Source organism: Bombyx mandarina, chromosome 28, assembly GCF_030267445.1.
Source record: "Bombyx mandarina strain Sakado chromosome 28, ASM3026744v2".
NCBI lineage: Eukaryota > Metazoa > Arthropoda > Insecta > Lepidoptera > Bombycidae > Bombyx > Bombyx mandarina.
Genome location: NC_143233.1, coordinates 6,612,698 through 6,629,096, shown reverse-complemented (window position 1 = coordinate 6,629,096; position 16,399 = coordinate 6,612,698). Strand labels below are relative to the sequence as shown.

The following is a 16,399-nucleotide window of genomic DNA, read 5'->3' as shown; positions in this document are numbered from 1 at the left end:
GTAACTACGTCATTTACTAGACTCCTTGTGGTAAGTTATGTTTTATGCCTGGTACATGGCGCAACCACTATCCTACCTATTTGTATTACCTATTGGTGCTGGCATTTGTGCACTGAAATTTTAACCTTATGTCACAAATTAAACGGTAGCATTCGCATTGTGTCTAAAGTAGTGTAATATTTTAAAGCTATTGCATAGATTTTATCGTGGGCTTTGAGCGCGGCGACTGAATCAAGAAATTCCGTAACGAAAATAACCTGACACCCCCACTACGCCTACTATGTAGTTCGCGTTCAACACATTCACGCGTTGCGCTTGTGTAGTGTTTGTGAATAAGCGCGTGGCGTGACGTCACACTACATGCGCATCATGAAAAGTCTGCCCATCTCTCTCTCTCGCGCGGTCTAGCTTATGAGTGTGAAGGGGACACTTAATGCTTTTAAATATAGCGTGGTCTTATTTTATTTTATTGTTGTTTTAATATTGAATTATTATTGTCGATTTATAATTGCATAAGTTGATAAAAAATGCTATGCAATAGCTTTACCGCGGCAGTCTCCGAGTGCCACACGTGTTTTTTTTAATTACAAATTAATTTATTAGCACGGTTATTAAGGGAGTTAATAACATTTTGAGTGTGCTGGGGATCTGTAGGAGCACCTATATTTGTAACACAAGCCTCTTAATCATCGTTCAGGCATAATCTGTTATTCTGTACGGTGTTGTGTCTCGTGTAAGAATTTGTATTGGCTCCGTGTTGGTATCGATTTGAGCCTTCAACGCTATTAGGGTCCCGTTCTGAATTCGAACGAGTTGCAATTCATAGATTCGAACGGAAACGGAGCGAATTCACGAGCGTTGCACGTTTATATTTTGCTATGGCGATTTTAATGTTTTGAGAATTCTCGAATTTTGTTGTAACAAATTTTTTTTTTTAACTATTGCATAGCTTTTATCGCGGGCATTGAGCGCCGCGACTGAATCAAGAAATTCCGTAACGAAAATAAAACCTAACATCCCCCACTCCGCTTACCATGTAGCTCACGTTCAACACATTCACACGTTGCGCTTGTGTAGTGTTTGTGAATAAATGCGCGGAGTGACGTTGCACTGGGCACACGTGTTTTTTTAATTAATTTGATGAATTAAAATTTCTTGTTTGATTGGTTTTGAAGATTTAAATTGTACGGGTATGGTGAAATTTCGTAATGATTATTTTTTGCTTTAAGCGAGTAGATGACTTTTTGGGATCGTGTTATACGAACAACTGCAGTGAACAGTGTGCTTAGTGCGAGTTTTTTAACGTTATCGATAGCGTAAAAGTTAACTCAAATTTGTATGGAGTTGGAATATTTGCTTACGTTTCCCCCTAGGGGCGCTGTTCCAACCTCATACAAATTTGAGTTAACTTTTACGCTATCGAGAACGTTAAGAAACTCGCACTAAGCACACAGGTACAGACCCTGGTTTTTATTTCCACTGTGGATTATGAGGAAATCGCTGCATTTGTTCCTGTGCGTTTCAAGAAATAAACAGGATATGGGGGAGTTGAGCGCATCTGCTTCCAAAATTGAGGGTAGCGTCTTCCTAAAACGTATGCCCGGTCAAAGAATATGCAGGCTGTTATCGGGGTCAGTCCCTATCAGGAACTCCGTATATAGCTATCTAACGTATCAGCCCTGTGTATAGGCGAAGCATCACCTGATCGCACTTATAGCTTTTGCGTCTACTATTCTAATAACTTATCTAACTACTCATACGTGAACATTTATCACACTCTTATCTTAACTACTATTAAATTCAAAACTGGCGGCTGGAAACTATATGTATATTGGAAAATGGATAAGTTAGAAAAATAATAAAAAACAGTTTTTACAATTTTTGCGTACCATCTGGCTATGGAATGAGCTCCCCTCCACGGTGTTTCCCGAGCGCTATGACATGTCCTTCTTCAAAAGAGGCTTGTGGAGAGTATTAAGCGGTAGGCAGCGGCTTGGCTCTGCCCCTGGCATTGCTGAAGTCCATGGGCGACGGTAACCACTCATCATCAGGTGGGCCGTATGCTCGTCTGCCTACAGGGGCAATAAAAAAAAGATGAAAAAAGAAACATACAGAACCGTTTAATGTATCAAAATAAAGCATCGAACAATTATTATTTTTTCCTTCCACGCAGTCCGGGTTCGGAATCGTGCAAACTTTTATGAATTCACCTCAACCTGTATCGATTTATACGTTTTTTTTCTTTGTGCTTTCTACTGCTTTGCCCCAGTCGTAGCCGAAATCAGTTTAGCTCGCCGTCTTCTACACGACGGTGTTTTTTCGTTAGAAATTCGGTAAGTATGTCTTCTTATTCAATGACGGGTTGATTTCATTAAAAAAATTTGTTCGCGTCGCGAATGTGCCCTATTTTTTTCAAATGAATCTTTATGAGTTTGAGTATGTATTACGTCAGGGGATCTTATTTTATACCTTTAAACGAGCAATTCTTGTATATTAATATATAATATATAATCTGAATCTCGGAAACGGCTCCAACGATTTTCATAAAATTTAGTATACAGGGGATTTCGGGGGCGATAAATCGATCTAGCTACGATTTATTTTCAGAAAATGTTGTTTTATTCGTGTTTTCAATAATCAACTCTTCCCGACATCTATTGGCGAATAATAATACTATTTCTCTTAATTTAGGGCAACTAACCGCTTTGAAGACACAAGAAGATGGCGTTATCAAGAGCAAAGCTCGGTCATCATCTAGTCTTAGTTATAAGGGGCTGCGTCAAATGTCATTATCCTGTTCTTTACTTCGAACTTTCAGCCGCAGTCCACATTAATACTCCAATAGCTTCTTAATTTTTCTCTTTGCTATGTCATTATACTCAAATGTATGTGATGCATAATTTTCCACCATGCAGAATTACTCATTGGACTGTTTATCATGCGAAATGAAATTGGCAGAGGATAATGTGACATCTTCAGATGGAATACTTCAAATTGGATATACCACTTATGCGACCGCGACGGGGTAACCCAAAGCCGTCCTCGCCCGAAATATGTCTTGTCGGATACCCCGGATTCACTCTCGGTGCGTTTAGGTCCCTCAAGCACCGGTCACCGTCCTCGTCGAACTTATCAGTTACGACGAAGAGTTTGACGAGCGAATTAACCCATAGACACAGCCTACTGAGTTTCTCGCCGGATCTTCTCAGTGGGTCGCGATTCCAATCCGGTGGTAGACTCTACGAAGCACTGTTCTAGCTAGGGCTAGTGTTAGCAAATTCTCTCAGCTATCAGCGTAGCGGAAATAGCCCCTTTGGCTACCAGTGAATAGGTAGGGGAAAAAAAAGCAATACTTCAAAAATATATATGATAATAAAAGCAAGAGTGTTGGACTCCCTAATAATAATGACTATAAATAATAATGTTAATTTTAAATGCCCAGCGAAGCGGGCGAGTACGGCTAGTCGTAACAAAAAACAAAACATATTACGGTATACGCAAAACACACAGACAAAACATCATATCGTTATAGTACACTCGAGTCGTGGAACAAGTAAACAAATTTATTTACAAGAACCGGCCCGAACAGTTAAGCCCTTATTTAACCAGAACGAACGCACCTGCTTCGCTCTAACTCCGCAAAATACGGTGACCATGATTATTAGAATAACAGATATTTATTAATATACAAAAAAAAAACAATCAATTAAAATTAATACAGAAACGAATCTGAAGCCTTGTGGCGGGACGTCTTGTGAGTCCGCACGGGTAGATACCACCGCCCTGCCTATTTCTGCCGTGAAGCAGTAATGCGTTTCGGTTTGAAGGGTGGGGCAGCCGTTGTAACTATACTGAGACCTTAGAACTTATATCTCAAGGTGGGTGGCGCTTTTACGTTGTGGCTATGGGCTCCAGTAACCACTTAACACCAAGTGGGCAAATTTTTTCCACGATTACCCACCATAGGGTCACTATCTCAAAAAATAATGAAGATATCGTCCCATTCCGCGACAAATATATTATTATATTAATACTATAACTAACTTAGTTTATTATTAATACACATAATAAGACAGCCGTATGATTAAATTACACATTGCCTTTGTGAAGTCGTCGTGGCTTAAAGGATAAGACGTCCGGTGCATTCGTATGAAGCGATGCAACGGTGTTCGAATCCCGCAGGCGGGTACCAATTTTTCTAATGAAATACGTACTCAACAAAGGTTCACGAATGACTTCCACGGTGAAGGAATAGCATCGTGTAGTAAAAATCAAACCCGCAAAATTATAATTTGCGTAATCATTGGTGGTAGGACCTCTTGGGAGTCCGCACGGGTAGGTACCACCACCTCGCCTATTTCCGCCGTGAAGCAGTAATGCGTTTCGGTTCGAAGGGTGGGGTAGCCGTTGTAACTATACTGAGACCTTAGAACTTATATCTCGAGGTGGGTGGCACATTTACGTTGTAGATGTCTATGGGCTCCAGTAACCACTTAACATCAGGTGGGCTGTGAGCTCGTCCATCCATGTAAGCAATAAAAAAAAAAACACAAACATATTCTTCTTGTCTTTATTATAGCCTCTTTTTCCATTCAGACCTATCATACGTCATCTCTGTACTCAGACCGGTATAGTCACATTAGGCAACGACAATGTACATGAATCATTGTCACCGTACAATTAGTGAGATGAAATGCGTTGATTGCTCCGCAAACTCGCCGTAAGACATTTCACCTTTTGATTGCATTTGTAAGTGCTTGTTTGACTTTGTTAACCGTCTCAGGAAATTAAGTCATCTACTGAATTGAAATCGAAGTATTCTAATCTATTTAGGTTTAAATCGTTTAATTTATAAGTAATATAATCCAGTCAGTCCAAACAGACTGACTGTGAAGGATTACTGGTGACCCGGAGGCCTTTCCGGTTTCACCAGGACAGGTGGGCGAGCACGGGCTCAGCTAGAAGGGGTGGGATTTGCTAACAGCTGCCCGAGCGCCTCCGAACTGAGTTTCTCGTCGTATCTTCTCAGTGGGTCGCGATTCCGATCCAGTGAAAGATTTGGCGAGGCGGTGCTCTTTCTAGGGAATTTGTTTGCAATTTTCACAGGTTGAGCTCACCTACCGATGCACGCGTTAAAATAGCCTCGTATGCTACCAACGATTAGGTTGGGGGAAAATGCAATCTACAGAAAATTTCAATTACTGATAAATTCCTCGTTTATCAGCCCACAGAGTTTGGTTTATTGGTTGGTACCACAATCTTACCTGTTCATGTGGTTATAATGAGTTCCAGTTTTAAGGGTACGTTTGGTTGAGAAATGGGCATTGTCTTAAGTAAATTAAACCTTCGGTTTCGTATCTCAAGGATCATTTTTATAACCCGGTAAGCAGATAGTGAATTGTGAACTCTTGCATCCGAGCCGACATTTATTATTGCCAGATTAAGTGATATTCTTGTCTACAAATTTATTAGCACTATACTATTGTTACGCCCTGGGGCTCGGGATAGATAAAACTTTCACCGAATTACAAATAAAAATTCTATTTAACACTTAGAACACTTACAGAGCATTTTACAATTCGTCATTCACTTCTTCGGCTTCGCTTCAGGTGATCCGTTCGCTGTTTCGCTTCGAGTAGATCCAATTACTGTTGGAAACCTAACAAAATGGTATAAAACCTTTTTTATTGTTGTCGTTGTGGTTTTTGACATTACATTTGAATTTTGCATTTTGGAATGTCTTAGTTTTTGTCAATTTCTCTTTCATCCGTGCTATTGTACGCGATTTATAAAATTTCTAAAATATAAAAATTTTATACGTGCAATCCTCGCGAGTTTATTTATCAAGTTCCTTGCTAAACCTAATAATACAGTCCACTACATAAATTGGTCCTTTACGGCCGAAGAAAAGGAATTCTGTAAAGATAATAAACACGCAGAGGCGAAGCCGGCGATCAATATTGAAAGAGCGAAAACCTAATAAATAAAAAATTATATCGACAAGCCAGGAAGCAATGTAAACTGCAGCGAAGAGGAGCAAGCTAAATCAAGGATTATAAAGAGAAGACAAGAGGGCGATACCATTCGCATCCGAAGTCGATCGTCTTTTCTTTATCCCGCGTGTGGTTCACATTTACCATTCCAACGTTCCATTCCAACGAAGACATTTTTTGGACGACGCGCTGCAGTGTCGCTACCTACCGGCGAGTCGCGAGTAACCTAGTGACTTTATTTTTTACTATGGAGAATGCTGGACAATCCGCAGCGAAGCTATTTACCACCAAAGTAGTCAACGCAGTGACCGCTAAGGAGAAGCGAGGATGTGACTTCTGCACTGTTACCGGCGACGACTAGTCAACCCGAGTCAAGGTCAGCCAGAGTCAAGGAACGCCACAGCTTGTCAACACTAAATTTGGTCACATTATTGCGGGTGGTCCGCCACCTCAACATAAGGTAACGAATAGATAGATTATATATAGATATTTTGAAGACAAAAAATAGTTTCACTCAATGACATTTTACTCAATGGTCCCATAGTGCAAAGAGATCTTTTCGAAATTATTACTTTATATAGGGTTGGCGACTACACGTTCAATAGCGATATAAAAAAATGTTTAGGAATGTTATGGTCAATCCAGAATACACTACGCTGCAAAATATTTTGTGGCGCGATAGGCTTGATGAGCCAATTCGGTGCATTCGCTTAGATACTGTCACGTACGGCTTAAAATGCTCAAGTTACCTTGCAGCCAGATTTCTGCTCGAGCTTGCAAACATGCATCAAGCTGACTTACCGTTAGCTTCCTTCATTATAAAGAATTGTGTTTATGTTGATGATGTTTTATATCCGAATAACGATTTAACGGCTTTACATGAGGCGAAACAGCAGCTAAAACGTTTGTTAAGCTTGGGTGGCTTCCAAATGCATAAATGGTCATCTAACTGCGATGAGATCTTAGCTGATATTCCTTTCAATGAGAGACAGTTAGATGAAATTGAAGTTTAAAAAGAAAACAGCAGTATCAAGGCGCTAGGAATGACTATTGACGCAAAGAAAGATTGTTTTGTCATTAAATGTCATTAATAATCTTACCATAGGTAAGATGGTATTATTGAAGGAACCAAATTCACCTCCTCTTTATTGGCCGTTAGCTAGAATTTCTAAGGTTTTCCCAGGTGGGGATGGTAAAGTTTTTTTTTTTTTTTTTTTTTTTTTTTTATGATTGAAAGTTTACTGGTGGCCCGAAGGCCTTTCCAGTTTCACCAGGACAGGTGGGCGAGCAAAGGCTCAGCCAAGAGGGGTGGGATTTGCTAACAACTGCCCGAGCGCCTCCGAAGGAGACCTAACAACTCAAGAGCAATTGTTTCGCGAATGAATCTACTACCGGATCGGAATCGCGACCCGCTGAGAAGATCCGGCGAGAAACTCAGCGGGCTGATGCATGGGTTAGGTTGCACGTCGACCTCTTTGTCGAGTTCGACGAGTACGGTTACCGGGGTCCCTAAGCCTGCCCCTAGTATTAGAGCTGAAGGCATTTAATGCAAAGGTTATTGGATCTGATGGATCCGTAAGGACGTGTCTAGGGCGTCGACGGTGACTGGCTCCTGCATGATCAGGATTCGGGGAGTAGTCAGCGGCGGCAACGATAAGGCGATTATCATGACGCATAGCCTTATCGAAGTATCGTTCCGACGCTGACTTCATGTATTTCCGAATTGATTCGAGGCCCAGGTCGTCGTGTAGGTCAACGTTCCTCACGAACCACGGAGCGCCGACAGCTAACCTGCAAAAGCGGGATTGTAGGGATTGGAGGGTGTCTATGTGTGTGCGGGCCGCGTGAGCGAACACCACACTCGCGTAAGTCATGACGGGCCTTATGCAAGTTTTGTAAAGTGTCACCTTGTTCCGAAGGGACATTTTACTCCGCTTACAGATCATGGGGTAGAGTCTACCGAGAATAAACGCGGCACGGTCACGGACTGATTTTATATGCGGGCGGAATGTCATCGATGCATCCAGGGTAACGCTCAGGTACTTGACCTTCCTGGCCCAGGGTATGGGTTGTCTAAAGAGAGTAATCGGGGGTGTGAGATTCCTCCTCCTAATCCGGGAGGAAATCCGTGTGGAGCTTCCCCTCTGAAATAGCACCGCAGTACTTTTCGCTGGGTTGATGTCTATGCGCCATTTTCGGAACCACTGTCCTAGGGCTAGGGCTGCGCTCTGAAGCTTCTTCGCGATTAGGGCCTTATTTCTACTAGAATAGTAAACAGTCGTGTCGTCGGCGAATAAAGCTAAATGGGTCGGCGGCGACCGGGGAATATCGTTGACGAATAAGCTAAATAAGAGGGGTGAGAGGACAGAGCCTTGCGGGACTCCAGCTGTGAGAGGTCGTGGGGAGGAGCGGGTTCCCTCGACTCGATATCGAAAAGAGCGGTTCGACAAGAAGTCCCGTATGATGAGCACGAGACTATCCGGCACGCCCATGTTGAATAGTTTGAAAATCAAACCATTGTGCCAGACTTTGTCGAACGCTTTTGCGACGTCGAAGAAGAGAGCTCCCGTGTATAACGGTTTTGGTCGATTAAGCCCCACAAGAATGTGCTCCGTGAGGCGGTGCACCTGTTGAACGCATGAGTGATTTGTACGGAATCCGAATTGTTCATCGATGAGAATGCCCTTGGATGAGACGAAATCTCTGAGGCGCTTGTAGAGCAGACGCTCATACAGTTTGCCTAGAGACATGAGGAGGCTAATCGGGCGGTAGCTCGTCGGATGATTTTTTGGTTTACCGGGTTTATGTATGCCGATAACGTCCGCTTCTTTCCACACCGCGGGAAAGATACAGTTCGCCATAGCGGCATTGAAAATAGATGCCAACATCACGATGAGTTGGACGGGTAGAAGTTTAATAACGCGGTTAGATATACCGTCGGAACCGGGAGCCTTGCGAGGACGTAGGTCTTTGATCAAGTCTTTAACTTCCATCGGGGTGACGGGTGGTAGCGCATCCGAGGGTGGCAAGGAGGCTCTGCGTTCTACCTCACTGTCTACTAATTCTACATGAACAGGGTCCACGGATTGAGTGCTGGGCGTGCACTGGGTTTGCAATGTATCGGCCAGCAGCTCTGCTTTTTCGTCATCATCAAAGGCCGCGAGTCGGCCTGAGGGGCCTACGAGGGGGGGCATAGTTACTACCGTATCCGATTTGAGAGTACGAGCTAAGCGGTAGTAAGACCTTTGGGAGGGCGCGAGTCCTTCTAAGAAATCAGACCATCTGGCATCTCGGACTTCGGCGATGCGAGACTTTACGTCGCGTTGTAGGGCACGCATTCGAATACGATTTTCCGCGGTAGGATACCTGTCGTAGGCGCGTATCGAGGCGTTCTTAGCTCTAAAGAGTTCCCTAATATCGTCGGACAATTTGAAGCGGTGAAGGAAGTCCTCCGCTACAACTTGTTTCGATGACCTATCTAATGTCGAGGTGATGTGTGATGTTAAGATGTCTATGGCTTCAGCGGTATCCTGAGGAGACGGGGTAGAGTCCGGGTTAAACGGGAGCGATGGTGGATCAGATTCAGCCAGGCTGATGCCCAGCGTGTGCCAATCCACCACAGTCCTCGTGACGGGAACGGAATCGGGAGCGCGACCGAGCTTCATGACGACGGGACGGTGGTCTGAATCTAACTCTGAAACTACTTCGATCGAGTGTAGGCGCAGAGTTACGTTTTTTAATAACGCTATGTCGAGTATATCCGGGCGATGCGCGATATTTAGCGGGTAGTGAGTCGGGGTTAACGGAGCGACGATATCGAAGGCGAGATCATCGACTAACGCGTCAAGCCGCCTGCCATTCGGGGTTGTGGTGTGTGAGTTCCACCTGATGTGTTTACAATTTAGGTCGCCCGCCAGAATGACAGAGCTCCCCATACCGAGCAGCGCCTCAATATCACTGCTTAGAACGATCTTATCCGGTGGAAGATAAACGGACGCGATAACGATCGGCGCGTGTCCCGTCAGTGAGATTCGGCACACTGATGCTTCGATATTAGCGAGCGCGGGAGGATCGAGCGGGACGCAATGCAGGGCTCTTCTATAGTAAATAACGGTACCACCACCACGGGCAGAGAGCCTGTCGTTCCTGACCATGTTATAGTTCGCGATTTTAGGGTCACGGCGCGCGGGCTTAAGTAGGGTCTCCTGCACTAAGAAAATGTCAATTTGATGGTCACGCAAAAAATCACAAACCTGATCACGTTGATTTGCGAGACCGTAAGCGTTAAAAAATCCTATTGTTACGGATAAGGGTTTTATTCTACTAATGTACGCCATTGATTACCGGCGGAGTGAGGGGAGGACGTACGTATTTAACGACGCGTATACGTCAGCGTATTCTTGCACAACGGCGATGAAATGTTGTGCAGTGGAGGCGGCGCGAATGGCGTCACCCAAAGCGTTAACACGCTCAAAGTTGATCGACTGAAAAAAGTCGATCGCTAGAGCGAGATTTTCGGACGCGGTCGGAGGGCAGGTCGCGGGGGAGGGACGTATCGCGGGGGTGGGACGAGTCGCGGGGGAGAGAGTTGTAGCCGTGTTCGTGTACGGCAACGGTTTAGCCCAAGCCGAGACGCTGGGCACCGACGCCGGCACGAAAGCAGGCTTAGCCTTCGGCACAGAGGGTACCGTGGCTTTGATGTCTGGGCCGGAAGCTCGGAGGCGGTTTTGACGGGCGACGCGGCGATTTATTTTTGGAGCTCGGGGGCATCCACGGTAGTTCGCGGGGTGACCTTGTGTTCGGCACAGGACACAGCTAGGCGGTTCCGTCGCGGTTTTTTGGTCGCGAGCGCAGAGGGCCGTGGCGTGATCGCCCAAACACTTAACACATCGGGGGCGCGCGTGACAGTTACGGGAAGAGTGCCCGTACAGTTGGCAGTTATGGCACTGACTAGGAGTGCCTTTTTTATGGGGGACTTCGACGGCAATACCGGAGAGCCTACAGACGGTCCGAATGTTAAAAATTTGCTTACCCTCGGGGGTAGGCTGGAGGGCGACTAAAACCATATTGTATGGCTCCCTACCGCGGCCGGTGTGCATGCGGTGCACGGAATTTACTGGTAGGCCTTGTTCTATCAGATCTGCCTTGACGAGATCGGCATCTAGCTCCTTCGGGATTCCACGTATGACAACGCGGAGTTCGCGCTCCTCCTGGAGCGTATAAGTGTGGAAACTTATACGCTCCTTTCGGAGGTAACTTGAGAGGGCCCTATGGTCGTCGGGTGTCGTTACTTTTATTTGAATCCCGTTGGCGAGATTACGGGCGCTGGCAAAATTAATATTTTTGGCCTTAAGGGCCAGGGAAACTCGGTCCCAAGCTGCCTTCTCTTGAAGGATAACCGGGGGAGGGGTCTGAGTTTTAGATTGCGCCACCGGTCGCGGCGACGGAGTGGCACGGGCTGGAGGCGCAACGGGAGTCTGAGGGCGGGGGCGCGACGCGTTCGCGGCTTTGCTAATTTTAGCGGCCGCGAGAGCTCGAGACTCCGCGGCACGCTTCTTACCCTTTTGTACCAGGGTGAATCCATCCGTCGATGAGGCGGGGGCGAGGTCGACCTCCATCTCCGAGTCAGAGTCGGAGGACGAGGAGGCGGGCGCAGATGACCTACAAGCAGGAGTTTTGGAGGGCGCGACGGAGGCCGCGGATGATCGCGCTGCTGGAACGGTGGCCACGGCGGACGACGCAGTAGTTTTACTCGCCAGTATAGGCGACGCGGGAACGGCAGGCACGACGGAGGCTGCGGTGCTCGATGTAGACGCTTTGCACGCAGGTACAGGCGACGCAGGAGCAGCGAGCACGGCGGAGTCTTCGAGAGAGCTCGCAGTGTGATTGGCCTTGAAAGCCAGAAACTCTGAGGCGAGCTGTGGGTGACGAAGTCGGAGGAATTCCACGAATACAGCGTCCATGATCGCTGAGTACCCAGGTGGGGCGGCCCTGGGTCTTGAAAACACTCGCCTTGCGGCGAGGCCCCAACTTCTCGGACCTGAGCGGTTCTATTGAACACAGGTGGCAAAGCGGCGCGATTACTACAGGACAAAGAAAAAGCACAACAAAACAGAAATTACAAAAAGAAGCAAAACAAATAAATACTTGCAGGAAAACACTTTGTCGGCAAATGTTCCACGAACACAAAAATAACTAAAACAAAACAAATAAAAGCTTCCAGGAAACACACTTGGTCGGCAGATGTATCACGAACACAGGCCGCGCGAACAATGGCCGGGCTAACAAAAGCCGGGCGAACAAAGACCGGGCGATCGAGTGGACGATGAGCACGTCCGCATGTGACGGGTGCCTCTATCGGAATGATGGTAAAGTACGAGCCTTTGACGTTACTGCCCCTAATGGTAAAGTTTATAGAAGGTCACTGTCAGGTGTAAGTTTGTTACCTTTTGACAATAATTAGTGTGTTATTATTTTAATTTCTAGATAAAAATGTCTAAGTTCTCTTGATTAATTCCATTTAATACATTGTTTCACACAAAAGCTTTACAATTTAAATGTTGAAAGTAAATTTATATAGAGTATTAACCTTTTGATAATATTTAATGTGTTATTATTTTAATGGCTAGATAAAAATATGTCTAAATTCTGTTAATTAATTTAATTTAATACATTGTTTCACAAAAGTCACAGAACATGCGAATATAGCTATATATATATAGGTCTAGGTATAAAGATTCCTTATGTATTTTTTGAGCTCACACTTGTATTCTTAATATGATGTACTGATTAGAATCTATCTTTGCATTTCTCATTTTGTGTCTAAAGTTAATTCTTAAATGTTAAATTTTATCATAGATGATTATAAAGATTGTCTTTATCCCATAAAGAAATGGTGAGTGTAAGTTATTACATTAATTTAGTATTGTATAACTTTCTTGAAAATATATCATTTCTGAGGCCGCAGCATGTTGGAAACCTAACAAAATGGTATAAAACCTTTTTTATTGTTGTCGTTGTGGTTTTTGACATTACATTTGAATTTTGCATTTTGGAATGTCTTAGTTTTTGTCAATTTCTCTTTCATCCGTGCTATTGTACGCGATTTATAAAATTTCTAAAATATAAAAATTTTATACGTGCAATCCTCGCGAGTTTATTTATCAAGTTCCTTGCTAAACCTAATAATACAGTCCACTACAATTACTAACTTCGTGTCATCTCTGCAACGCAAATCGTTTCGATATGTGTTTCCGCTATTTGATAATAGATGGCGTTACTCTTATCGGCGTAACACTATGTAAAAACAAGGTTTTTTGCACTTTGTATTTGTCAATTGATTTAAAAAAAATATTGTCAAACATTTGACATTGAATTTAATATGCGAAATGTCATTATTTGTTTTGATATTATGTTTACGTAAAAGGCAATTTAATTAATAATGAAAATTAAATGTGAGTTCGAATTCCAAACGAATAGTATATAGTAATTTTTATTTTAGTATTTTATCGTCATCATCCCCAATCCGATCCTCACCGGATCTTGACCTCTCCTGTAGTTTTAAACGATTAGCTGCCTTATTTCTTATTTATGACCGTTCGCTGGCCTCCATAATCAGACCATCTAACTTTACCGTATATTATAATTATCATCCATTGTCTGCAACTTAATCAAATATTATCCATGTTCTAAATTTATGAGCTGAATTTGGCTCCCTGCCAATACAATGTGACGTAATGTGTTTTTCATTTTTATTTTCTATCTTTATTATTTGGTATTTTGTAGATATCTAATTCGGTCACCTCTTTAGCGTCTAGTGCAAGAGATTTATAAAATAATACTTGTTTTTTTAATCTTTTGATTCTATTTTTGGTTGGGAGTCCTTTGGTTTTTAATACGCTTTTATTAGCTTCAGACGTATGTATGTTAGTATGTAACGAAATCTTTGAACATGATTTTGACCCCCTTCAAAACGTCGGATTAACTCGAAATTTGGTATACTTATTAAGGACTAATGACAATCCAATATTAAAGAAATATATAAAAAATAGAAATTCAACAAAAAAATGAAAAATAAATAATAGTTTAAAAAAACTAATAAAATATGCTTTTATAGAAAATCCAACTAAAATTTAAAATAAATATTAATAAATTTCAATTAAAAATGGTGTAAGAAAAAATGATTTTATTGTAAAAAAGCGTGGGGTGCATGGTATCAGTAGTTATAAATATTTTATGAAATTGTATGAGCAGAAGGGCTATTTTGATAATATCCTGAAAAGCACCCATTTTTAAACATTTTCTATAAAAGTGTATTTTGTTAGTTTTTTTAAACTATTTTTTTTCTGCCACGTTCCATGCGAGTTTGGAGTAAATTCCCCTTTGCGCTGTTTCCTAAACCCTATGACATGTTCTTCAAACGAGGCTTGCGGAAAGTATTCAATGGTAGACAGCGACTTATCCCTAGCATTGCTTGTGTCCATGGACGACAGTGACTATTTTTATCAGGTGGACCGTTTTCCTTAGTCGTCTTCCTACAGTTGCAGTAAAAGGTGAAAAATAATAATAGAAAATTAGGTATATGTTTCTAAGATGAGGCTTTTTCAAAAAATTCTAGAATAGTCTTAAGTATAATTATAATATTCCTCTTGCGCACAAACTCTGCTCTATTGTAGAGATCACACGATTCTTATTTAAAATTCGGTCTAGATATTCAAGAATAATTAGTAAATAAACTCTTTTAGACGTACCTAATCAGATCCAAGGAGCAAAGTGCTGGTTGTCTGAAATATTGAACCAAAAGTTACAAATTTACTTACGATCTCGGCTTACTGCTTTTCTGATCCTGATTGGTAGTCTCTTAGCAAGAATACGCATTCCTTGGACAGCTATGAGAACCAATGTCTCCATCCTCGAAGAGTTGAAGGTCACCAAGCGCCTGCTGACTATGTGCCAGGAAAGGATCCGGAGTTTCTTTGGGCACATAATGCGATCCTCATTGCACAGCCTGGAGAAACTCACAATTCTCGGACAGATGGAGGGGAAGCGCGCTAGAGGAAGAGCGCCAGATGGGTTGACCAACTCAAGGAGGTGACTGGAGGCCAGCTATGGGGAACGGTACATATGGCGCAGAACCGGACCGAGTGGAGAATATTGACATACAGTCACGATCCTCAGCATTGAGGGAACGACCAGAAAGAAGCAAGAATAGAGATTAGTCATGCCATGGATGATCATGATCATGGCACAGCCGGACCGCTATCTATGGAAGTCGTCGTGGCCTAAAGGATAAGACGTCCGGTGCATTCGTGTTGAGCGATGTTCCGGTGTTCGAATCTCGCAGGCGGGTTACCAATTTTTGTAATGAAATATGTATTTAACAAATGTTCACGATTGACTTCCACGGTGAAGGAATAGCATCGTGTAATAAAAATCAAACCCGCAAAAATTATAATTTGCGTAATCACTGGTGGTAGGACCTCTCGTGAGTCCGCGCGGGTAGGTACCATCGCCCTGCTTGTTTCTGACGTGAAGCAGTAATGCGTTTCGGTTTGAAGGGTGGGGCAGTCGTTGTAATTATACTTGAGACCTTAGAACTTATATCTCAAGGTGGCTGGCGCATTTACGTTGTAGATGTCTATGGGCTCCAGTAACCACTTAACACCAGGAGGGCTGTGAGCTCGTCCACCCATATAAGCAATAAAAAAAAAAACTTTTAACGCTTTTTTGAAGGAAATATGTAATTAGTTGTTGACTATATTTAAACTAACGACCCGCCCTCGCTTCGCTTCGGAAACTGTAATTTATTATTAATTTCTCCACTATTTCATGAATGTTATTATACATATAAACTTTCCTCTTCAATCACTTTATCTATTAAAAAAACTGCATCAAAATCAGTAAAGATTTAAGCATACATAGGGACAGACAGATATAGGGACAGAGAAAGCGACTTTGTTTTATACTATGTAGTGATTTACCTGATAGATAGTTCTTAAAACTTTATTTTTAGAAAAATGGCGAAGACAGCCGAAGCTGATGTTGAAAAAATGAAGATATTGGAGGAAAGGATCAAAGCGCCATCAATTTGGGGCCGGGTTCCTTGCGGGATTAGGTTCGAAGATTTACAGGACAGGAGATATGAAGACGCCGTGAAACTGCTGAAGAAACATTATCTGCCCGAAGAGGTATTCTTGTTATGATAAATTGGTGTATAACTGTATAACTGATGCATAAATATAACGCGGTTTGCATTAGATTATCAATGGAATATTAATTAAAACTAGATGATGACCGAGCTTTGTTCGTTTTTTTTTTTAAATAGAAAAATGGTCATGTTATTCGCCAATAGATGTCGGGAAGAGTCATAAAGTTGATTATTGAAAACACGAATAAAACAACATTTT

At 42.8% G+C, this 16,399-nt stretch overlaps 1 protein-coding gene across 1 annotated transcript in view; it reads left to right on the top strand.

The window, feature by feature from the left end:
• The first annotated feature begins 2,262 nt into the window (after nt 1-2,262).
• LOC114243815 (uncharacterized) overlaps nt 2,263-16,399 on the top strand; it is a 48,644-nt gene continuing 34,507 nt past the window's right edge. The window contains exons 1-2 of the mRNA XM_028175433.2: nt 2,263-2,333; nt 16,006-16,180. Of these exons, the coding sequence (XP_028031234.2) occupies nt 16,010-16,180 (171 nt within the window). The 5' untranslated portion in view covers nt 2,263-2,333; nt 16,006-16,009. The remainder of the gene's footprint in view (nt 2,334-16,005; nt 16,181-16,399) is intronic.